The sequence below is a fragment of the Pristiophorus japonicus genome, chromosome 8, assembly GCF_044704955.1.
Source record: "Pristiophorus japonicus isolate sPriJap1 chromosome 8, sPriJap1.hap1, whole genome shotgun sequence".
Classification (NCBI taxonomy): domain Eukaryota; kingdom Metazoa; phylum Chordata; class Chondrichthyes; family Pristiophoridae; genus Pristiophorus; species Pristiophorus japonicus.
This window is the reverse complement of record NC_091984.1, coordinates 33,017,058-33,042,363: the sequence shown is the minus strand read 5'-3', so window position 1 is coordinate 33,042,363 and position 25,306 is coordinate 33,017,058. Positions and strand designations below refer to the sequence as shown.

The window sequence follows — 25,306 nt, the reverse complement described above, 5'->3', positions numbered from 1 at the left end:
TTTAAACAGGGCAGATGTGACATGTTTGATCCCGTTACGGGTCATGAATTCTTTGAACTCAGCACTGGTAAAACATGGCCCATTGTCGCTCACCAGGACATCGTGTAGGCCATGTGTGGCAAACATGGCCTGCAGGCTTTCAGTAGTGGCAGCGGACGTGCTAGCTGACATTATCTCACATTCAATCCACTTGGAGTACGCGTCTACAACCACAAGGAACAGTTTACCCAAGAACGGGCCTGCATAGTCGACATGTAGCCTGGACCACGGTTTGGAGGGCCAAGACCATAAACTTAGTGGCACCTCCCTGGGTACATTGCTTAACTGTGAGCATGTATTACATCTGTGAACGCAGGACTCTAAGTCCGTATCGATACCAGGCCACCACAAATGGGAGCTGGCTATTGCTTTCATCATTATGATACCTGGGTGGGTACTGTGAAGGTCATTGATGAAGGTGTCTCTGCCCTTCTTGGAGACCACTACTCGATTGCCCCACAGAAGGCAGTCTGCCTGTATAGACATTTCATCTTTGCGCCGCTGGAACGGCTTTAACTCTTCCTGCATTTCCACTGGGACACTGGATCACCTCCTGTGAAGCACACAGCTTTTGACTAGAGATAATAAGGGGCCCTGGCTTGTCCAGGTTTTGATCTGCTGGGCAGTGACGGGTGATTGCTCACTCTCAAATGCTTCCATAACCATGGCCAAATCTGCGGGCTGCACCATTTTCACCCCCGTGGTGGGCAATGACAGTCTACTGAGAGCATCGACGCAGTTTTCTGTGCCTGGCCTGTGGCAGATGGCGTAGTTGTATGCAGACAACGTGGGCACCCATCTCTGGATGCGGGCCGATGCTTTGGTATTTATCCCTTTACTCTCAGAAAACAGGGATATAAGTGGCTTATAGTCAGTTTCCAATTCAAACTTTAGCCCAAACAGGTATTGATGCATTTTCTTTACCTCATAGACACACGCAAACGCTTCTTTCTCAATCATGCTGTCTCAGCCTTAGACAGACCCCTGGATGCATAAGCAATCAGTTGCAGTTTCCCGAAATCATTAGCTTGTTGCAATACACACCTGACGCCATATGACGACGCATCACATGCTAGTACCAAACGTTTACATGGATCATACAACACAAGCAATTTGTTTGAGCATAACAATTTTCTCGCTTTTACAAAGGCATTTTCTTGGCTTTTGCCCCAAACCCATTCGTCCCCTTTCCATAGTAAGACATGCAGTGGTTCTAACAGTGTGCTGAGACCCGGTAAGAAATTACCAAAGTAGTTCAGGAGGCCCCGAAATTTCCGCAGCTCTGTCACATTCTGTGGCCTCGGTGCGTTCTCGATTACATCCGTTGGTGGGCCTGATGCTGCCCGCTGCAATCCTCCTTCCCAAGAACTCCACTTCAGGTGCCAGGAAAACGCACTTCGAGCATTTTAACCTGAGCCCCACGCGGTTGAGTCGACTAAGAACCTCCTCCAGGTTCTGCAGATGCACGACTGTGCTCCGACCTGTGACCAAGATGTCGTCCTGGAAGACCACGGTGTGCGAGACCGACTTCAGTAAGCTTTCTATGTTTCTCTAGAATATCGCCGCTGCTGATCGCATTCCAAATGGGCATCTGTTATAAACAAGAACATCTTTGTGCATGTTGATGCAGATGAGGGCCTTCGATGATTCCTCCAGTTCCTGCGTCATGTAGGCTGAAGTCAGATCCAGCTTCGTGAACGTCATACCTCCCGCCAGCATTGCAAAGAGGTTGTCGGCCTTTGGTAATGGCTATTGGTCCTGCAGGGAGAAACGATTGATAGTTACTTTGTAGTCGTTACAGATTCTGAAGGTGCCATCTCCCTTGAGGACAGAAACGGTCAGGCTGGCCCACTCATTGAACTCGATCGGTGAAATGATGCCCTCTTGTTGCAGCCAGTCTAGCTCGATCTCTACACTTTCTCTCATCATGTACGGTACTGCTCTCGCCTTGTGATGGATGGGTCGCGCCCCTGGAATTAGGTGGGTCTTCACTTTTGCTCCTCGGAATTTCCCAATACCAGGCTTGAACAGCGAAGGAAACTTGTTTAAGACCTGGGCACACTAAAATGTCTTCAGCTGGCGATGGCGCTTGGATGGGCCAGTTCCAGCGTATCTTTCGCAGCCAGCTCCTGCCGAGCAGTGTGGGACCATCGCCCAGTGCCACCCAGAGTGGTAGCTTGTGCACCGCTCCATTGTAGGAGACCTTTATGGTAGCATTACCAATTACAGGGATCAGTTCTTTCATGTAGTTCTTAGTTTCGTACGGATTGGAGTTAAGACTGGCCTTGAGGCCTTGTTGCACCACAGTCTTTCGAAAGTATTTTTGCCCATGATGGACTGGCTCACGCCCGTGTTCAATTCCATTGACAGCAGGAGTCCATTTAGTTCAACATTCAGAATTATCGGGGGACAATTACTGGTGAATGTGTGCACCCCATGTACCTCTGCCTCCTCGGTCTGAGGCTCTGGTTCGTCGTGATTCTCCGTGGATCTGTCCTCCTCTGCAACATGGTGGTTTTCAGGTTTAACAGGATTAGCAGCTCGCCTGCACATTCGTTGGAGGTGTCCCATTGTTCCACAGCCCTTGAAAACATACCCTTTGAACCGACATGAATGGAAACAATGATCACCCCTGCAGCGCCAACAAGGTGTTAATGGCCTTGCATTCATCACCCTTGATGGTGGACTCTGAGACATCTGCGGACCTGCAGCTGCAGGCATGTGTGACCTGCCCCGTACCTTGCGATTCGAAAACAACATCACTTTGTTCACAGTACTTGTAGCAGCACTTGAGTGCTGAGAGATTTGCTTAGCATTGTCACTCGTGGCAATGAACACCTGGACTATCGCTATGGCATTACTCGAGGTTGGGGTCTGTACAGTCAAAAGTTTTCGAAGTATAATTTCGTGGCCAATGCCAAGTGCGAAAAAGTCTCTGAGCATGTGCTCCAAATGTCCTTCAAATTCGCAATGTCCTGCAAGGCGTCTTAGCTCGGCGACATAACTCGCCACTTCCTGGCCTTCAGACCTTTTGTAGGTGTAGAACCAGTACCTCGCCATCAGAACGCTTTCCTTTGAGTTCAAATGCTCTCAGACCAGTGTGCACAAATCATCGTACGATTTCTTCGTGAGTTTCGCTGGAGTGAGCAGATTCTTCATGAGGCCATACGTTGATGCCCCACAGACGGTGAGAAGGATCGCCCTTCGTTTGGCAGCGTTCTCTTCCCCATCTAGCTCGTTGGCCACGAAGTATTGTTCGAGTCGCTCCACAAAAGTTTCCCAATCATCTCCCTCCAAGAATTTCTCCAGGTTGCCCACTGTTCTCTGCATTTTTGTGTTCGCTATCTGTATCTCGTCGCCAGTTGTTATGTATGGAGAAAGAATCAGACTGAACACTGTGAGCTCAAAGTAAAGTGTGACCATAGTCTTTTATTGTAGGTCTCCAGAGTGCCTCTCCAACCTGCGAGGCCTCTTTAAATACCTGTGCTCCCAAGGGATTATGGGATCCCTTTGGACTCCAGGGGATGAGCCCTCTGGTGGCTGTACAGAGTAAATACAAGTTTACATATATAACAATAATGACTAGAGCTGTGCAGCAATCTCGTTGTCCAGATATGGTGGCACTGTTCGTGCGAGGGTCATCTGGCTGAATCTGCAGATATGGTGGGAAATGATGATGCACTCACTAGTATTGTATCTTTAATGCATACAGCAGAACGACTCAAATCTAAATAAACACTTTCAGTGACTCCTTTAGATATTAAGCTTTATGTTCAGTTATTTGAGCCAACGGCTAAAATGGTTCATATTTGATCTTACTGTGGCCTTACTAAAATAAAGAAATATGCAAACAAGTACAATATGTTGCGTATCTTTTCTGTTATTTGTTGAAGTGCAAAGGTTTGTACTCTCCCTCCCCCTACAAAACAAAGCTTATCTTTGGACTTCTGCCACTGGACTGTCCCTGATCCTCATTAAATTACCATTACCCAGAATTCAGGTTCAGTCACAGCTGCAGCGACACAAGCAAGGAAGAAGTTTTGCTTAAAGTTTTCACTTGCAGTCAGACTCGCTTCCTGAACAGCTGCGCCATGTCCCGAATGCTCAGCATTGATCTGCCAGATATAGAGGTAAGAGCACTGATTTATCAAGCGTCGCACTTCAATCTCATAATGTTTGTCTTGTGTACAGTTTTCTGGGTTCTTGTAATAGTGAGGTGTCTACTTTTTTAATCGAAGGTTTAGGTGCATAAATCAAGCAGATGTTTTGATCCGATAGGCCCAAGTTTCAGATGGAGTTGCTCCAATTTTTTTGGAACAACTAGTTTATTTTCGAGTATCTTAGAAATCGCAATTCTCGGCATTTAGTTTGCTCCAGTTCCGTTTCGTTTTAGTTCAGTTTTTTTTTCAAAAGCCAGTTAGGCCTAGTTTTGCAAGTTTAGGCAGCGAAAACCTCCTCTGTCCTGAAAAACCTTACCTAGAGTTAAGTTCATTGCAGGCACAGCCAGAGATGGGGGGCGGGAAGCATTAAACACAAAGGACTAAAGCCTTAAACACATCACTTAAAATGGCCTAAAACCTCTTTGCCTTATATCTGTCTGCTGAGTGAGGACAGTTTCTCTTATTATAAATCATCATCATAGGCAGTCCCTCGAAACGAGGATGACTTCCACGCCAAAAAAGGGCAAGTTCACAGGTGTTTCAATGTCGGACCCGAACTATATGTTGAAGGCGGAAGATGCCTGTGCGTGGATTTTTTTAACGTGTGGTGGCCGTTGCACACCAGCCACCACACAGGCTTGACAGAGCTAGGTCTTGGTCCAGTGGCAAGGGTTAACCAGGACGACTGGAGACCAGCTCTACTGCACGGACCTAGTGCGCACACATATCGCAGTGTGGGCTGGCCCGTGCTGCCCCTGGGCCCCTGGCCCCGAACTCACGCCTCCCCTGGGCCCCGATCACGTCCCTCTACGATCTCTCGCCGCTCCTTCGCCCCGACCTCGCCGCTCCTGCGGACTCTGGATCAGTTCCTATAGAGTGGAGGGTAGCCAATGTCACCCCACTTTTTAAAAAAGGAGGGAGAGAGAAAACAGGGAATTATAGACCGGTCAGCCTGACATCGGTAGTGAGTAAAATGATGGAATCAATTATTAAGGATGTCATAGCAGTGCATTTGGAAAGAGGTGACATGATAGGTCCAAGTCAGCATGGATTTGTGAAAGGGAAATCATGCTTGACAAATCTTCTGGAATTTTTTGAGGATGTTTCCAGTAGAGTGGACAAGGGAGAACCAGTTGATGTGGTATATTTGGACTTTCAGAAGGCGTTCGACAAGGTCCCACACAAGAGATTGATGTGCAAAGTTAGAGCACATGGGATTGGGGGTAGTGTACTGACATGGATTGAGAACTGGTTGTCAGACAGGAAGCAAAGAGTAGGAGTAAATGGGTACTTTTCAGAATGGCAGGCAGTGACTAGTGGGGTACCGCAAGGTTCTGTGCTGGGGCCCCAGCTGTTTACACTGTACATTAATGATTTAGATGAGGGGATTAAATGTAGTATCTCCAAATTTGCGGATGACACTAAGTTGGGTGGCAGTGTGAGCTGCGAGGAGGATGCTGTGAGGCTGCAGAGCGACTTGGATAGGTTAGGTGAGTGGGCAAATGCATGGCAGATGAAGTATAATGTGGATAAATGTGAGGTTATCCACTTTGGTGGTAAAAACAGAGAGACAGACTATTATCTGAATGGTGACAGATTAGGAAAAGGGGAGGTGCAAAGAGACCTGGGTGTCATGGTACATCAGTCATTGAAGGTTGGCATGCATGTGCAGCAGGCGGTTAAGAAAGCAAATGGCATGTTGGCCTTCATAGCAAGGGGATTTGAGTACAGGGGCAGGGAGGTGTTGCTACAGTTGTACAGGGCATTGGTGAGGCCACACCTGGAGTATTGTGTACAGTTTTGGTCTCCTAACCTGAGGAAGGACATTCTTGCTATTGAGGGAGTGCAGCGAAGGTTCACCAGACTGATTCCCGGGATGGCGGGACTGACCTATCAAGAAAGACTGGATCAACTGGGCTTGTATTCACTGGAGTTCAGAAGAATGAGAGGGGACCTCATAGAAACATTTAAAATTCTGACGGGGTTAGACAGTTTAGATGCAGGAAGAATGTTCCCAATGTTGGGGAAGTCCAGAACCAGAGGTCACAGTCTAAGGATAAGGGGTAAGCCATTTAGGACCGAGATGCGGAGGAACTTCTTCACCCAGAGAGTGGTGAACCTGTGGAATTCTCTACCACAGAAAGTTGTTGAGGCCAATTCACTAAATATATTCAAAAAGGAGTTAGATGAGGTCCTTACTGCTAGGGGGATCAAGGGGTATGGCGAGAAAGCAGGAATGGGGTACTGAAGTTGAATGTTCAGCCATGAACTCATTGAATGGCGGTGCAGGCTAGAAGGGCCGAATGGCCTACTCCTGCACCTATTTTCTATGTTTCTATGTCTATGTCTAAGTGAGAACAACCTGATTTCACCGCCTGCTCGGTAAGCAAATGTAGGCTCCCGGCTGAGGCAGACACATCAACATTAACAGGGGGGTGGGGGAAGGGAAGTTAGAGGATTTTCCAAAGCACTAAACACCTTCACAACAACATTAAAGAAGCATAAGTACATTTAAAGCACCAAGCACTAATCAAAGCACAAAACGTACTAAGCAATTAATTAACAAATAAAAAATAGAAGGAACCCTGCACCTAAAGCACCAAGACCAAAGTAATAAGCAACCAATCAATAACAACTAAAAAATAGAAGTCCTACATTTATGTGAAGGGAAGGTGTTTCTGTCAGCCTTTCTCTGTGTTTCTGTCCATGTCTCTCTCTCTCTGTCAGGGTCTCTCTCTCTGTCTCTGTCAGGGTCTCTCTCTCTGTCAGGGTCTCTCTCTCTCTCTCTCTGTCAGTGTCTCTCTGTCAGTGTCTCTCTCTCTCTCTCTGTCAGTGTCTCTCTCTCTCTCTCTCTCTGTCAGTGTCTCTCTCTCTGTCAGTGTCTCTCTGTCAGTGTCTCTCTCTCTCTCTGTCAGTGTCTCTCTCTCTCTCTCTCTCTGTCAGTGTCTCTCTCTCTGTCTCTGTCAGTGTCTCTCTCTCTGTCTCTGTCTGTGTCTCTGTGTTTCTGACAGTGAAAGGTAGGGGGTGGGGGGAGGGGAGGAGGAGGGAGGGGGGAGGAACTAACCAGAGAGGTGGGGGGAGGCTGAACGGAGGCTGAACGTGGGTGGGGTGGGAAAGCGGGTGAACGGAGGCTGAACGCTGCGGGGGGCACGTTGGTGGGGAGGCTGAACAGAAGGCTGAACGCAGGGGGGGGGGGGGCGATGAACGAAGGCTGAACACGGGGGAGGGGAGGGGGGTGAATGGAGGCTGAATGCGGGGGAAGGGAGGAGGGGGATGAACGGAGGCTGAAGACGGGGGGGAGGCTGAACGAGGGATAGAGTCTGAATGCGGCAGCGGGCCTGCAGAGCGTCAGGTTGCGAGGAGCTACTGCACATGCGCGCGCACTCTAGTACGCACGTGCAGAGGTCTCGGCATTGTTTTCAGCGCCGGGAACTGGCTCCGCCCCCCCATCCCTTGTGCTTTGCTATGCCTAGGCTGAAGATGTCCTGAGGAGCTCGGAGAATTAGCAGGTAAGTTTTCAGCGCCCTTTTTATTCAAGAAAGTCAAGGTGAGCTGTTTTTACAGGGGGCGGAAACTTGGGCTCAATATTAGGCTATGTTCTGTTGAATTCTTGTGTCCTCCTGCCCCGACTCAATCCCCTGTGTGATGTCTTGTTCTGTTGATCACAGTAGGATGTGACTATATTTCTGACTTATATCTGGAGTCTCTCAATGACCTGTCCTTCCTATTTCTCATCTACTTACTGCCCCTCAACGACATCATCCGAAAGCACAACATCGCGTTCCACAAGGACGCGATGACACCCAGCTCCACCTCCCCACTACTTCTCTCGACCCCCTCCACCCCTCCACTGCCTCTGTGTTGTCAGCCTGCTTGTGCGTCATCCACTTCTGGATGAAAGAAGGAAAGACTTGCACGTATATAGTGCCTTTCACATAGCCCGGACACCTCAAAGCGCTTTACAGCCAATGAAGTACTTTTGGAGTGTCGTCACTGTTGTAATGTAGGAAACCCGGCAGCCAATTTGCACACAAGCAAGCTCCCACAAACAGCAATGTGATAATGACCAGACGAGCTGCAATTTCCTCTGATTAACTATTGGGAAGACTGAAGCCATTGTTTTTGCCCCTGCCACGAATTTCATTCCCTCACCACTGGTTCCATTCTCTTCCCTGGCCCACTGTCTCCAGCTGAACCTGACTGTTTGCCATCTCAACATCCTATTTGACCCTGAGTTTGACCCAGAATCATTCTGAAATGTAAACATAAACTCCAGCTTCTAATCTCCACTGCTAACTGTATTTTTAAACCCCTCTCCCCAGTCTCCACCCTTACCTCTGACAATACATGCGAGGAGCTCATCGACTTCGTAGTCTCGAAGATTGAGAGCATCCATTCGGCCGCCTCTGCCTCTTCCCTTCCTTCCCCTAGCCCACCGGGCCAAACTTCCTCGAACGATCCCCCCTGCCCTAGCCTTGACCTCGCATCTTTCTCCAGTTTCTCTCCGATCTCTCCTCATGACCTTTCCAAGCTCATCCTGTCCCTGAGACCCACTTCCCGCTCCCTTGACCCCATTCCCAAAAGTTGCTGACTATCCAACTTCCTTTTCTGGATATATATCTTAACTGTGTCAAAATCTGGGAACTCCCTATCTAACAGCTTTGGGGAGCACCCTTATCACATCCACTGCAATGTTTCAAGAAGGAGGCTCACCACCTCCATCTCCAGAGCAATAAATGCTGGCTGGCTTCACCAGCAACGTCGACAGTCCAAGAATAAACAAAAAAAAAAAAATCTGTATCTTTCTTTAGGCAGATGGTAAAGTTACAGTTTGAGCTCTTAATTTGCAATAGTCACTACTGCTGCTCATGATGGAACAGAAATAGGGACAACTTCCTTGGAGCTGTTGTTGTTCCAGTCATGTTTCATTTTGACTGGCTAATTTTCCAAAACATACTGGTGCTTGTTTATCCCATGGATACTGCAACTGGATATCTTAACACCCATATAGAGGAACCAGCATACAAATAACAAGTGGTTCAATAATTTTCCCATTTGAGAGGGGAGAGGGGATCATTTGGCACTCCACCTAAAAAATATCCGTGATCTGGTTTGACATTAACAAGTAATGGTGCAGCATTTTTTTTTTCAAAGTATGATCCCAATATGTGTGAGTAATTGGATATGACCAGAGTATGAGGAACTAAGTGTTCACCTCTCTGAATGATTACAAGCCTCTGCCTTCCACGTAGCCATGGGGCAATGCTTGACAGTGACATGAATCAATCAATATCTTTTATATACATTTTGATTCAACACTACAAACCTTTCACAAGTGCTGTACTTGTAGAAATCCTCAGAACTCATTGTGTTCAAAGTATATGTAGGTCTTGCTTTTGTTCATTTTAGAAAATGAACATTTATGAGTATATCAAAGATTAAACTAGAGGCTTACCCATGTGCTCTGTATGATTTTCCTTCTGCATTTCCTATTTTGCTTCTGTGCAATAGTAAAAGTATTTTTTTTAAACTTATACTGAATTGTACTAGGAAGGTTTTTTCAAAAGTGTGACATTTGGAGCCAAAATTCAGGGTCTCAGAAAGACCCCTTACTGCCCATTTGCGGCGGCCATGTGTCGGAATCCCATGGTCGCTGCTTTGTGATCAACTGGCCGAACCGACCCAAATCCAGGTCGGGGATTTTTTGGCCTGGTCCCGATTCCACCCTGATGCTGATGCCCGCCACAAGTGCGTCATCAGAACGTGCACCTCCGCTCTCTCTCACCTGAGAAATGCACCGACCAAAATTCAGGTTAAAAAAAAAAATTGATCCCTTGCCGCGCGGTGCCCCCGACAGCTTTCTGTGTTGCTGCATCTTATCTGGAGTGTGTGTGGCCCGGCAGCGTGATGGCCCTTCAAGGGGAGGGCCCACTGCCGCAGCCATCATATATTAATTTTTGCCGGCTGACTTCCCGATCGGCCGTCAAGATAGTGCCCATGGGTTCGGCTGGGCTGCCAATGGGCAGCCTGGCACCCCCTCTTGGGTGCTATGCTGCTGGCCCGGTCAAAACGCTCCCTGGTGGCCCAGTGGGCAATGAAAACTGACAGATTCTCTCCCTTTTAACGGAGGGGAGAGACGTGGTGACGCACATGCGCTGTGATGTCACCATCACTCCACCGCTGATTGACAGCGGCAGAGTCCCAGTCCCTACCGAAATTCAGCTCCTGCCTGTCAATCTCCTGCCCCCACTATGACTGACTTCCGTTGGGACTTTGCATTTCAAAGTCCTGATAATTGCTAATACGGCTACATCATGGATCCCTGTGGTAAAAACATTTTTTTTTAAACTCATAGGTGCGCCAGCTTTCTTGTGCTACTGAATTTCGGCCCCTTGGTCTACAGACAATTAAAGGAAAAACCTATCGACCCAGAAGTCTGTCCTACGAGTTTATGCTGAAAGTTAACACTGCATGACTACGGTGGCTTGTGGGGCACTATGCTTAATCACCTGAGCAGTTTCACATTACGGCTACCATTCTCCTCAGAGTCAAACCAAAACGCTATTTTCTCCTTAAATAAGCAGTGAAGTATCTAGTAAGCCATGGCAATTGGTGTTTGGCCTGCAGGTGCTGTATTGCAAGTTTTCAAAGTTTTGTGTACTCCTAGGCATTGTCCGGGTAGATTTGTGACACATCTCCAGACTCACCCTGTCACACTTGGCTCTGGCTCTTCGCTGTTGTTCTGAATCCTTAATATTATATGTCGAAGAAAATGAAGAAAATTAGCAGAAGAAGATCTAAGATCAATGATTTTTAAGTAATGGAAATGTTGTTTGAAAGTCTGTTTTTGTTATATCAATGGTTATTGTAATATACGTGGGAAAACCAGAGACACGATGAGTTGCTAGTCTACGTGCTTGCTTTATTAGGCTAAAGCGAACTGAACATGCTCATACTAAACCATGTGATAATACATGACACTGCTTTCCCCCTTTAAAAACATGTATTCCCCTCTCAAATACAACAAAACTATGGTCCCAGCTTTTGCAGTATTACATGTATCACACAACAGAAACTCTCATGTGTGTTCTTACTCAGGATAGAGCAGTTTGCCACCGTGCCAATACACATATCAATATATTGCTCATTGATCAAAAGTTTTGTACAGGAAGTCTTTCTCACGACTGCTAGCATTGCCGCTGATGGCATTGATGCCGTAGATGCCTAGTTCTTCAACATCAGGTGTGTTCACTTCAACTCTTCCCTTTTGTTGTTGCTAGAATAGTTCTTGCATCCTGCTTTAGTTCTAGCTCTGTAAACTGTTGAAATATGGCCTTGCTTCTGGCAGTGAAAACACTTCGCATTTTTATATTGGCAGGTCTGTAGTGAGTAATTTCAATTGCAGTGATAACAATTTATTGAACTGCTCTCACCGACATGCTTTTGACCCAGTCTCACAGCTTTAGGTTTGGTGGTGTCTTTGTGATTGTAGACTTCAGCTGCACTAGTCACTTGAGTGGGACAGAGCTCCCGAGCATTCTTAGATGCCATCTCCATAGATAGGGCAATTTTGCATGCTATTTCAAATATAAGGTTCAGAGTGTTCAGTAATTTGGACTGTGCGCGCTCATCCACCAGTCCACACACAGACTTAACTTGCAATGCACGATCCAAAAATGCACTGAAGCTTCGAGTCTTCAGATGCATTACAACCTCACAACTACAATCCCAACATTCTCAATTTGAGATCCTTCAATCTGACATTTTCCCCACCCACAGCACTCAAACTGCCAAATCAATGTCAAACTGTATCCAAGTCAACAATGATTCAGGACACTGTCAATTGCTGGTAAACCCTCGGACCACCAACAATGCTGTGACCCTCACAATCCTTTCCCCTCGCTCCCACCTCCTTGCTGCAAAAGCCAAGTACTCTCTTCCTAACGCTACAGAGCACATGCCAAGGACTCTCTTCCCAGGATCCAAAGTGCTTTACTGACAAACTTCAGCCCACTCTACACTGCTAAAGTTCAGACTGATCCTGGGTTGCACAATCCAGCCAAAAATCAGGATCCCAATTCTGTCAAACTCTGGGGCATTCCCACTCTATGGAGATTTGCATGTTAAAATGTCAACAGGTTGTTGTGAAATGTCTATTTAAACTAGTTTTATTTTTATTGTGAACAGAGCAATAATGTTATGGAGAATGTGGTTACTCGATATGACCTAGATTTTCTTGCACTTTCCTGCTCCAAAGTTAAACTTTATCTCAAAATTAAACTGTAACTAGTATTAATTGGAATTATCTACAGGCAAAGCTTTGAGCTTTGAACTGGTTGGCAGACAGGAAGCAGCGAGTCGGGATAAACGGGTCCTTTTCAGAATGGCAGGCAGTGACTAGTGGAGTGCCAAAGGGCTCAGTGCTGGGACCCCAGCTCTTTACAATATAGATTAACGATTTAGATGAAGGAATTGAGTGTAATATCTCCAAGTTTGCCAACGACAGTAAACTGGGTGGCAATGTGAGCTGTGAGGAGGATGCTAAGAGGCTGCAGGGTGACTTGGACAGGTTAGGCGAGTGGGCAAATGCATGGCAGATGCAGTATAATGTGGATAAATGTGAGGTTATCCATTTTGGGGGCAAAAAGACGAGGGCAGAATATTATCTGAATGGCGGCAGATTAAGAGGTGCAACGAGACCTGGGTGTCATGGTTCATCAGTCATTGAAAGTTGGCATGCAGGTACAGCAGGCGGTGAAGAAGGCAAATGGTCTGTTGGCCTTCATAGCTAGGGGATTTGAGTACAGGAGCAGGGAGGTCTTTCTGCAGTTGTATAGGGCCTTAGTGAGGCCTCAGCTGGAATATTGTGTTCAGTTTTGGTCTCCTAATCTGAGGAAGGATGTTGTTGCTATTGAGAGAGTGCAGCGAAGGTTCACCAGACTGATTCCAAGGATGGCTGGACTGTCATATGAGGAGAGACTGGATCAACTGGGCCTTTATTCACTGGAGTTTCGAAGGATGAGAGGGGATCTCATAGAAACGTATAAGATTCTGACGGGACTGGACAGGTTAGATGCGGGAAGAATGTTCCCGATGTTGGGGAAGTCCAGAACGAGGGGACATAGTCTTAGGATAAGGGGTAGGCCATTTAGGACTGAGATGAGGAGAAACTTCTTCACTCAGAGAGTTGTTAACCTGTGGAATTGCCTGCCCAGAGAGTTGTTGATGCCAGTTCATTGGATATAGTCAAGAGGGAGTTAGATATGGCCCTTACGGCTAAGGGTATCAAGGGTTATGAAGAGAAAGCAGGAAAGGGGTACTGAGGGAATGATCAACCATGATCTTATTGAATGGTGGTGCAGGCTCGAAGGGCCAAATGGCCTACTCCTGCACCTATTTTCTATGTTTCTATGTTTCTTATGACCCGTTTCATTTGGCAGAGGGGTCAACAACCAGGAGGCATAGATTTAAAGTAATTTGGGGGATGTTTAGAGAAGATATGAGGGGAAATGTCTTCACTCAGAGGGTGGTGGGGGTCTGGAACTCACTGCCTGAAAGGGTCGTAGAGGCAGAAAGCCTCACCACATTTAAAAATACTTGGTTATGCAGTTGTAGTGCCATAACTACAGGGCTACGGACCAAGAGCTGGAAGTTGGGTTGAGGATGGATAGCTCTTGGTCGGCCGGCGTGTACACGATGGGCCGAAATGGCCTCCTTCCGTTCTGTAAATTACCGATTCTATGATTTTATGAAAGAGGATAAAACCCCAGGTCTGGATGGATTGAATCCACGCATTTTAAAAGGATCTAGGAAAGAGAAAGCAGAGGCACTATTACACATGTTTAATAATTCTTTAAAAAAAGGTGTAGTGCCAGAGGACTGGCGGATAGCTAACGCAATAGCGTTATTTAAGAAGGGAGATAAAACATGTCCAGGGAATTATAGACCAGTCAGCTTAACATCGTTGGTAGGAAAAATAATGGAATCCCTACTAAAGGAGAAAATAGAACATCTAGAAATCCAAAATATAATAATGAATAGTCAGCATGTATTTCGAAAGGGAAAATCTTGCTTGACCAAACTCATTGGTAACAGAGAGAGTAGACAATGGTTAGGCAGTAGATGTAATTCATCTAAATTTTCAAAAGCACTTTGATAAGGTACCCCATAATAGACTGATGAACAAAGTCAGAGAATGAGGAGTCAGGGGACAAGTAACAGAATGGATAGCTAGCTGCCTTCAAGACAGAAAGCAGAGAGTAGGGGTAAAATATAGTTATTTACAGTGGCAGAAGGGGAGTAGTGGTGGCCCACAAGGATCAGTGCTGGGACCACTGTTGTTTACAATTTATATTAACGATTTGGACTTTGGAATCAGAAACACAATTTCTAAATTTGCGAATGACACCAAATTGGGAGGATAGTTAATATTGAGGAGGACTGCAACAAATTACAGGAGGACATTAATAAATTTGCAGAATGTGCATATAATTGGCAAATGAAGTTCAACACCGATAAATGTGAGTTATTAAATTTTTGTAGGAAGAATAGGGACGTCACTTATTACTTAGAAGGTACGAGTCTAGGTAGGAAACCAGAACAAAGGGATCTTGAGTACAAATGCACAAATCACTAATAGTTGTGACACAGGTTAGCAAGGCTATAAAAAAGCAAACCAAGCACTCGGGTTTATTTCGAGAGGTATAGAATTGAATAGTAGGGAATTTATGCTAAATCTGTATTGAACCTTGGTTAAACCACACTTGGAGTACTACGTACAGTTCTGGTCACCATATTATAAAAAGGATATACATGCACCAAAGGATATACATGCAGAGAAGATTTACAAGGATGTTACCACAAATGCGAGGGTATACATATCAGGAAAGGATGAACTGGCTGGGTCTCTTCTCTCTTGAAAAAAGGCTGAGGGGTGACCTAATAGACATCTTTAAAATTATGAAAGATTTTGACAGAGTGGATATAGAGAGAATGTTTCCACTTGTGGGGAAGAGCATAACTAGAGGTCATCAATATAAGATAGTCACCAAGAAATCCAATAGAGAATTCAGAAGAAACTTCTTTACCCAATGAGTGGTGAGAATGTGGAACTCGCTACCACAGGGAGTGGTTGAAGCAAATAGTATAGATGCATTTAAGGGGAGGCTAGATAAGCATATGAGGGAGAAGGGAATAGAAGGTTATGCTGATAGATTTAGATGAGAAAAGACGGGAGGAGGCTCGAGTGGAGCATAAACGCCGGCATGGACTGGTTGGGCTGAATGGCCTGTTTCTATGTCGTATCTCCTATGTAATCCTATGTAAGACTACAGTTGTCATTGTCAGCATCAACCACACCAGGTTAAGTGTAGTATAACCAGATAGAGTTTAATAACTTTCTACTCTGCCCGAGCAATATGTTTTATCACCTGTGATGAAGATAAACCTCGCATCCTACTTATTGTAACATCTTCACACTTCATGAGCTCCTTTTGATCCACCCTGTGAGGCCAGTTCGTTTCTTGTAATAAAACATATTTGGAAGGCTTGGCTTTTTGATTGCCTGGGCTTCCAGGACTGAAAAAAGCTGCTTTCTGCTCTAAATCAACCAATCAGGGAACAGCGGTTTGTTCAGCAGTCTGGAACATGCTTTTACCAGTATTCCAGGTCTGGGAACCTTAAAGAATTACTTGAAGCTTCCAGCTTTTCAAGCTTCAGGTGAGATGAGCAGGAGATAGGGAGAACTTGCATTTTTTGTTTATGGCGATGTCTCGTTTCTGTTTGATCACATATATTTGCCCCTGGCCCAAAAGATTGAAGATCTCTGTACTTTATCAGCTGTAGTATAATTGTACATCTATCTATAGGCACAGCAGATGCCATACCCCAGCTGATCCTGGTGCTCAAATCAGTTTCCATTATCTTAAAGCTATGCTTGATAGCATTTATTAAAATTGAATTCAACATTTTTTTTAAACGGGCTACTTGGGGCAAAATCAGTCATTAGGACATAAGAACATTAGAAATAGGAGCAGGAGTAGTCCATTCGGCACCGCGAGCCTGCTCTGCCATTCGATAAGATCATGGCTGATCTTCTACCTCAACTCCACTTTCCTCCACTATCCCCATATCCCTTGATTCCCTTAATATCCAAAATCTCTGTCTTGAATATACTCAATGACTGAGCATCCACAGCCCTCTGAGGTAGAGAATTCCAAAGATTCACCACCCTCTGAGTGAAGACATTTCTCCTCATCTCAGTCCTAAATGGCCCCTTATTCTGAGACTATCACCCTTGATTCTAGACTCTCCAACCAGGGGAAACATCCTCCCTGCATCTACCATGTCAAGCCCTGTAAGAATGTTGTATATTTCAATGAGATCACATCTCATTCTTCTAAACTCTAATGAATATAGGCCTAGTCTACTCAATTTCTCCTCATAGGACAATTCCGGGAATCAGTCTGGTGAACCTTTGTTGCACTCCCTCTATAGCAAGTATAACCTTGCTTAGGTAAGGTGTATTAAAAAATCTTGAATGTGACAAATGTTTAGCCTTACTGCTTTACTCCCAGATTGATAAGGGACTTCCTTTCATCACATTTTTCCTACTAAAATGATATGCTGGGAACCATCTCTGCATCCTTCTCTGATTACTAATTTGTTAACTCAATTACTTAAAACAAATGTTTAATTGGATCTTAACTAAACATGACGAGGCGTTTCTGTTCATCAGATGTGATTACTTTACTTTACAATATTTTAAAAGCGTAATTGGAAACCATTGAGCTGAATTTGGTGCAGGTTGTGCCAGCAGCCTCCGAGGATCCGCTGGAAATGTATGTTTTCTGGGCGATTCCTCCGGAACCGCCCATCTACCGTCCAGGTTCCACCCAGCGCAAGATTGGTCGCAGAGGGCTCCGCTGGCATGGCGTCACGCCGCCCGCCCATGCCGGATGCTGCAAATCGGCCAGTTTGCTGAGGGTTGCTGGCCTCAGATCGACCTGCCGCCCGCCAGAAGGACCGCTCGCAAAAAGCAGGTGTGACCTGGCCGTGAGTGGGGCGGCAGGGAGAAGGGCTCCGAGTGCTGCAGCGCTGCACATCGCGGCTATGGTGCAGGTGCAGGACCATCATCACTGGGACTGCTGGGAAAAGGTTAGGTGGATGTTGCTTCACTTTACTGCTGATGGCCATGTTTAATTTGGATGTGATAAAAGCGACTGAAATGTGTCTAGGCTGATGGAAACTTTGTTCGTTGACCTTGCTGGAAGACCTTAATTGAGCAGCCCAATGGCGAAGGCAAAATTATGATGAATAAATGAAAAGTCACATTTAGTCCATCCAAGCTGATTAATTAATTCTGTGACAGTCCTTCAAGAAGTTCTCAGGGAAGCACTATATATCACATAAAGGGTGTGAGAGTTAGGGTTAGAATGATCTATAGTAAGCTTGAGACAGCTGCAGACTCTGATAACATTTGTATGGGAGGAAAAGGGTACAAAGTTACAGCTATTCGACTTTAGGTGCAGCTCAATTACAGACCAAACTGAGGAAGGACTACGGTCAATAGAACACAGCAAGAGACAAGCGCCGCGGTGACTCAGTGGCCTACCGTTGAGGTTTCAGCGACTAGACTGTCACTATCGCCTTATTAATGTGTCTTTGTACTGTAAGGAAACCACTTCATAAAATCTGTTCTGATTCATCACAAAAGACCTGTACCCCATGTGCCTTGTTGTGGTGATGGACATAAGTCTATTCTGAGAGATGTATTTCATCTGACACATAGAATAACCCTCACAGCACATAAAGCATGTTGCGATGGCCTGATGACCATACCCATTATATAATGCAGTCATATGTGTATGGGAAGATATTCCTGACAAAGCAGATGACCTGAGGGACAGATGTGTGTTTCTCACAAGGCACCACACATGACGTTAAAATCAGACACTCACCAAGAGAGGGTCAACAATGTGAGTATATTTACAAGTGCACAATAACAACGGTTACATAACATTATTACATTTACAAATATTTACACCACCAACACTCACCCCTCTACCCAGCACCGCTACCTCTCCCCACTCCCCTTGAAGCGATGCCCAAGCTCCTCTTCCGCGCCTACACCACGGCGTCCCACTCCCCTGCCCATCACTGCCTCTGGTTGACGAGGTTGTGCAGGAGGACAGCGGGATATCTGCAGACGTGTGCGTCTTGGTGAGAAGGCAGGGGGCGCGGCTGAAGGCGCCGGGATCTCCTCCTCCTCGGGACCTGTCTGCCTTGTGGGTGTGGGGTCAGGGGCTTGAACTGCGCATCCAGAAGCCATCCCTTTCCTCATTGCCTCAACGGTCTCGGTTGTGCGCACCAACAGTGATGTGCTGTTGGGTGAAGGTGGCCATGCTGGCAGCTATCCCATGGTCTGGAGCATATCACGACCTATCTGCACGCTTGTCCATGATAGTTGGACCATCTCCAGAATTGCAGAGAGCCGTGGTGAATCCTCAGGTGGATGCTCGCTCCTGGTGGGTTCTGGCGCCTTGCTTGCCTTCGCGCCACGGTGCTTGTGTGAGCTTGCCAGTGTGGAGTCCGTTCCAAACCCCAGGAACTCGGAGGCCAACGCCAAGGTTCTGCTGACACCTGGCAAGAGGCTGCTGTCATCCTGTTCCTGATCCTGGAGCTCAAGGGGCTCAAAGACGGGCCTTCCTCCCTCCTCGCTCTCCTCTTCTTCATGGCTCAGGGTTGCAGAGGTAGGAGTGGTGGAAATGAGTGATCGGGGGCGGTGGGGGAGGTCGTGGGGGTGGAGGAGGAATCCACTGTCTCGGGGAGGGATGACATCGGCGTGGGAGACGTTGGAATTTGACGGCTTCTCTGAAGGCCAGAGGTAGATGGTGTGCCTTGATCTGTGCTGCCCAAGTCATCATCTGGAAGTAGAAGGCAGCATTTCAGTCTGTGGGGCGGGGGGGGGGGGGGGGCGGTTGTGGTGATGATGAAGCTGAGATATGAGCCGTGCCATCTGACATTCTGCCAGCAAGGAGTTCCATCTCAACATGGGCACACCAATACTCGACAACAAAGTGTGCGGTAAACCGCAAGTGCCTCAACATTGCATGACCTTTCATAGAAACATAGAAAATAGGTGCAGGAGCAGGCCATTCAGCCCTTCTAGCCTGCACCGCCATTCAATGAGTTCATGGCTGAACATTCAACTTCAGTACCCCATTCCTGCTTTCTCGCCATACCCCTTGATCCGCCGAGTAGTAAGGACTTCATCTAACTCCCTTTTGAATATATTTAGTGAACTGGCCTCAACTACTTTCTGTGGTAGAGAATTCCACAGGTTCACCACTCTCTGGGTGAAGAAGTTTCTCCTCATCTCGGTCCTAAATGGCTTACCCCTTATCCTTAGACTGTGACCCCTGGTTCTGGACTTCCCCAACATTGGGAACATTCTTCCTGCATCTAACCTGTCTAAACCCGTCAGAATTTTAAACGTTTCTATGAGGTCCCCTCTCATTCTTCTGAACTCCAGTGAATACAAGCCCAGTTGATCCAGTCTTTCTTGATAGGTCAGTCCCACCATCCCGGGAATCAGTCTGGTGAATCTTCGCTGCACTCCCTCAATAGCAAGAATGTCCTTCCTCAAGTTAGGAGACCAAAACTGTACACAATACTCCAGGTGTGGCCTCACCAAGGCCCTGTACAACTGTAGCAACACCTCCCTGCCCCTGTACTCAAATCCCCTCGCTATGAAGGCCAACATGCCATTTGCTTTCTTAACCGCCTGCTGCACCTGCATGCCAACCTTCAATGACTGATGTACCATGACACCCAGGTCTCGTTGCACCTTCCCTTTTCCTAATCTGTCACCATTCAGATAATAGTCTGTCTCTCTGTTTTTACCACCAAAGTGGATAACCTCACATTTATCCACATTATACTTCATCTGCCATTCATTTGCCCACTCACCTAACCTATCCAAGTCACTCTGCAGCCTCATAGCATCCTCCTCGCAGCTCACACTGCCACCCAACTTAGTGTCATCCGCAAATTTGGAAATACTACATTTAATCCCCTCGTCTAAATCATTAATGTACAATGTAAACAGCTGGGGCCCCAACACAGAACCTTGCGGTACCCTACTAGTCACTGCCTGCCATTCTGAAAAGTACCCATTTACTCCTACTCTTTGCTTCCTGTCTGACAACCAGTTCTCAATCCACGTCAGCACACGACCCCCAATCCCATGTGCTTTAACTTTGCACATTAATCTCTTGTGTGGGACCTTGTCGAAAGCCTTCTGAAAGTCCAAATATACCACATCAACTGGTTCTCCTTTGTCCACTTTACTGGAAACATCCTCAAAAAATTCCAGAAGATTTGTCAAGCATGATTTCCCTTTCACAAATCCATGCTGACTTGGACCTATCATGTCACCATTTTCCAAATGCGCTGCTATGACATCCTTAATAATTGATTCCATCATTTTACCCACGACTGAGGTCAGGCTGACCGGTCTATAATTCTCTGTTTTCTCTCTCCCTCCTTTTTTAAAAAGTGGGGTTACATTGGCTACCCTCCACTCCATAGGAACTGATCCAGTGTTAATGGAATGTTGGAAAATGACTGTCAATGCATCCGCTATTTCCAAAGCCACCTCCTTAAGTACTCTGGGATGCAGTCCATCAGGCCCTGGGGATTTATCGGCCTTCAATCCCATCAATTTCCCCAACACAATTTCCCGACTAATAAAGATTTCCCTCAGTTCCTCCTCCTTACTAGACCTTCTGACCCCTTTTATATCTGGAAGGTTGTTTGTGTCCTCCTTAGTGAATACCGAACCAAAGTACTTGTTCAATTGGTCTGCCATTTCTTTGTTCCCCGTTATGACTTCCCCTGATTCTGACTGCAGGGGACCTACGTTTGTCTTTACTAACCTTTTTCTCTTTACATACCTATAGAAACTTTTGCAATCCACCTTAATGTTCTCTGCAAGCTTCTTCTCGTACTCCATTTTCCCTGCCCTAATCAAACCCTTTGTCCTCCTCTGCTGAGTTCTAAATTTCTCCCAGCCCCAGGTTCGCTGCTATTTCTGGCCAATTTGTATGCCACTTCCTTGGCTTTAATACTATCCCTGATTTCCCTACATAGCCACGGTTGAGCCACCTTCCCTTTTTAATTTTTACACCAGACAGGAATGTACAATTGTTGTAATTCATCCATGCGGTCTCTAAATGTCTGCCATTGCCCATCCACAGTCAACCCCTTAAGTATCATTCACCAATCTATCCTAGCCAATTCACACCTCATACCTTCAAAGTTACCCTTCTTTAAGTTCTGGACCATGGTCTCTGAATTAACTGTTTCATTCTCCATCCTAATGCAGAATTCCACCATGTTATGGTCACTCTTTCCCAAGGGGCCTCGCACAATGAGATTGCTAATTAATTCTCTCTCATTACACAACACCCAGTCTAAGATGGCCTCCCCCCTAGTTGGTTCCTCGACATATTGGTCTTGAAAACCATCCCTTATGCACTCCAGGAAATCCTCCTCCACCATATTGCTTCCAGTTTGGCTAGCCCAATCTATGTGCATATTAAAGTCACCCATTATAACTGCTGCAGCTTTATTGCATGCACCCCTAATTTCCTGTTTGATGCCCTCCCCAACATCACTACTACTGTTTGGAGGTCTGTACACAACTCCCACTAACGTTTTTTGCCCTTTGGTGTTCTGCAGCTCTACCCATATAGATTCCACATCATCCAAGCTAATGTCTTTCCTAACTATTGCATTAATCTCCTCTTTAACCAGCAATGCTACCCCACCTCCTTTTCCTTTTATTCTATCCTTCCTGAATGTTGAATACCCCTGGATGTTGAGTTCCCAGCCTTGATCATCCTGGAGCCACGTCTCCGTAATCCCAATCACATCATATTTGTTAACATCTATTTGCACAGTTAATTCATCCACCTTATTGCGGATACTCCTTGCATTAAGACACAAAGCCTTCAGGCTTGTTTTTTTAACACCCTCTGTCCTTTTAGAATTCTGCCGCACAGTGGCCCTTTTTGTTCCCCGCCCCGTTACTGACTGATATAAAAAAGAAAAAGAAAAACTTCTCACCAATCACCAGCCAATCACTTACCCCCTAGGCTGTGACGTCACCTTTCTGTTTCTTTCTACTTCTTTTTTGCCGCCTTCTTGTAGCTGCACAAGTACGCCTCACCAACGAACTCCCGCCGCCTCTCGCGGCCTTTTATAGGCCTCTGCTGATCCCCGGACTCACGCCTCACCAACGAACTCCCGACACCTCTCGCGGCCTTTTATAGGCCTCTGCTGATCCCCAGACTCACGCCATGAGTGTGGCTCAGACTGCAGATTAGTGTAACCTTACCAATGCCAACGCACGCTCCTCCAGCCTGCTCAATTCGACCACCTCTGCTGCTCCCCCTCCCATCCCACGCAGGCTTGCTGCCTTAGATGTGTTTGCCTTCTGCACAAAGAAATGTTGCAGGCTTTAGCCCCATTGCTGATGCCCCCCACACACACACACATCTGGCGCACAACCCTTTTGGCCTTGGACAGCAGCAGATGAATATATTTTTACTCACTCTTGCTGCCGCCACCAAATCGTTCCAACGTTTCCGTCATTGGCCCCAATCCCACTCAACATTGCCCTTTGCGGACACGATCTCAGAGATCGCTCTCCAAATGTGTCAGTATTGGGGTGGTGGAGGCTTACTATGACCATCCCGGGTGAGGTCTTTGTAACTGCGCTCCACCTCCGTTACTAGCTCCTCCTAATTAAACCATGGAGCTCTGGGCCTGGTTTTCCACTCATTTCTGGCCACTCATCATCAATGATGGAACGATTGTACGTCTCAATTTCTCCGACTGTCCCCTCAACAACCTCCAACTCTCTCCTCTCCAACCTCCAACTCTCTCCTCTCCAACCTCCAACTTTCTCCTCTCCCCTCTCCCACACAGGTGGAATAAAGTGGTGTGCCTCTATGCGCATGCGCAGTACAGCAATCAGCCTCAAACTGCCCGGAAATGACGACACGTCGGACGACAAAAACTACAAAAAAAATCACGAAGTCTTTCGCATGTGCATTGGAGGCCCTCCGAAGATCACCGAGTGGCGAGGCCTCCAACTGCCACACACTGATGACGCTGGCTGATCACTCCCGCTCCCGCCCGCTCCCACCCGGTGACTGCTGCTGACGCTGACGCCCACACAACGGAGCTGAAAGTGGCTCCTGACGGGACCTGGCAGCAGCGGGTGGCAAAAAGGTAGCCGCCGCCCGGGGGCCGCCAAAAAATGGCGCTGACCAAATTCGGCCCCCATAATGCAACTGCATGGAGCATCAACCGCACTCATTTAAAATGAGTATTTGACTCTTCCTATAACTAAATGCCCAAGTATTCAATCGATAAATAAGACAGACTTAGACAGGATTTGTTTCTTGACAAACTAGTGGAGATCTTGCAACTGTAATTCATTCCTTCCCCAGTATTTCTGTGCAAGTTTTATTACTAAGTATGTCTAAGTCTATCATCATTGAGTGGGAATAATCAGCTCCGAGAAATCAGTTTGATTACTGTTTGTGTTTACCAGTTTATTGTGCAGGTACTTGCTGAGAATCCTGTCCTTTTCGGAGGAGATGTTAAGCGTCTCATCTGCTTGCTCACTTTAAATGTTGAAGACACTGTGGCATTGTTTGAAGAAGAACAAGGAATTACCCCAGTGTTCTGGCCAATATTACTTCAGTGACTATCATATCGTGAAAAAAGGAGCCTATTGTTCATTTCAAATCATAGAATCTTACAGTACAGAAGGAGGCCATTCGGCCCATCATGCCTGTGCCAACTCCTTGAAAGAGCTGTTTAATTTAGGTCCACACCTCAATTTTTTCCCCCATAATCCTACAAATCAATTCTCTTCAAATACATGTCCAATTGCCTTTTAAAAATTCCAGTGGAATCTGATCCACTTCCCTCTCAGGTGGTGTGGCCCAAATCATAACAACCCTATGTGTGAAAAATATCTCCTCATTTCCCCTCTAGATATTTTGCCAATTATTTACAATCTGTGACCTCTGGTTATCAACCCACTTGCCAGAGGAAACAGTTCCTCCCTTCTTGCTCTATCAAAACCCCTCATAATTTTGAATGTGTGGACTATTTCTGTTTACCAGTTTTTACTATTTCTGTTTACCAGTTTATTGTGCAGGTACTTGCTGAGAATCCTGTCTATATTAGGTCTCCCCTTACCCTTCTCTGCTCTAAGGAGAACACACAGTTTCTCCAATCTCTCCACACAACCGAACTCCCTCATCCCTGATATCATCCTGGTAAACCTCCTCTGTACCCTCTTCAAAGCCTTGACATCCTTCTTAAAGTGTGATGCTCAGAATTGTATACAATACTCCAGCTGAGGTCTAACCAGTGATTTGTAAAGATTTAGCATAACTTCCTTGCTTTTGTATATGAGCCCCTTTTTACAAACCAAGTATCCCCTAGGCTTTCTTAACTATCTATCAACTTTCCCTACCACCTTCATGGATTTGTGAATATGCACCCAGATCCCTCTGCGCTTATATCCCCTGAAAATAGTACCATTTAGATTATGCTGCCTCTCCATGTTGTTTCTCCCAAAGTGCATCACTTCACACTTATCTTCATTAAATTGCACCTTCCAATGTGCCTGTCCATTTCACCAGTCTGTTTACTTCCTCCTGAAGTTTGCTACTATCCTGGTCACTATTTTCTATTTTGCCAAGTTTTATATCATCTGCAAACTTCTAAATTATACTCCCTATATCCAATTCCAGGTCACTTATATACAACAAGCCAAGCAATGGTCCTGATACTGACTCCACTGCATACTTCTCTCCAGTCAGAAAAACACCCGTTCACCACTACTCTCTGCTTCCTATCCCTTTGCCAATTACCACCATCCCTTTAATATCATGTGCCTCTATTTTCCAAATAACTCTGTTATGTGGTACTTTATCAATTGCCTTTTGAAATAGATGTTATATACAACATCTACAGCACTACCTTCATCAAAGAACTCAGATTAGTCGGACACGATTTGC

The 25,306-nt window shown here is 46.1% G+C and overlaps 1 protein-coding gene across 1 annotated transcript in view; it reads left to right on the top strand.

The window, feature by feature from the left end:
* The first annotated feature begins 4,061 nt into the window (after positions 1 to 4,061).
* LOC139268039 (dihydropyrimidine dehydrogenase [NADP(+)]-like) overlaps positions 4,062 to 25,306 on the top strand; it is a 1,057,241-nt gene continuing 1,035,996 nt past the window's right edge. The window contains exon 1 of the mRNA XM_070886024.1: positions 4,062 to 4,169. Within this exon, the coding sequence (XP_070742125.1) occupies positions 4,131 to 4,169 (39 nt within the window). The 5' untranslated portion in view covers positions 4,062 to 4,130. The remainder of the gene's footprint in view (positions 4,170 to 25,306) is intronic.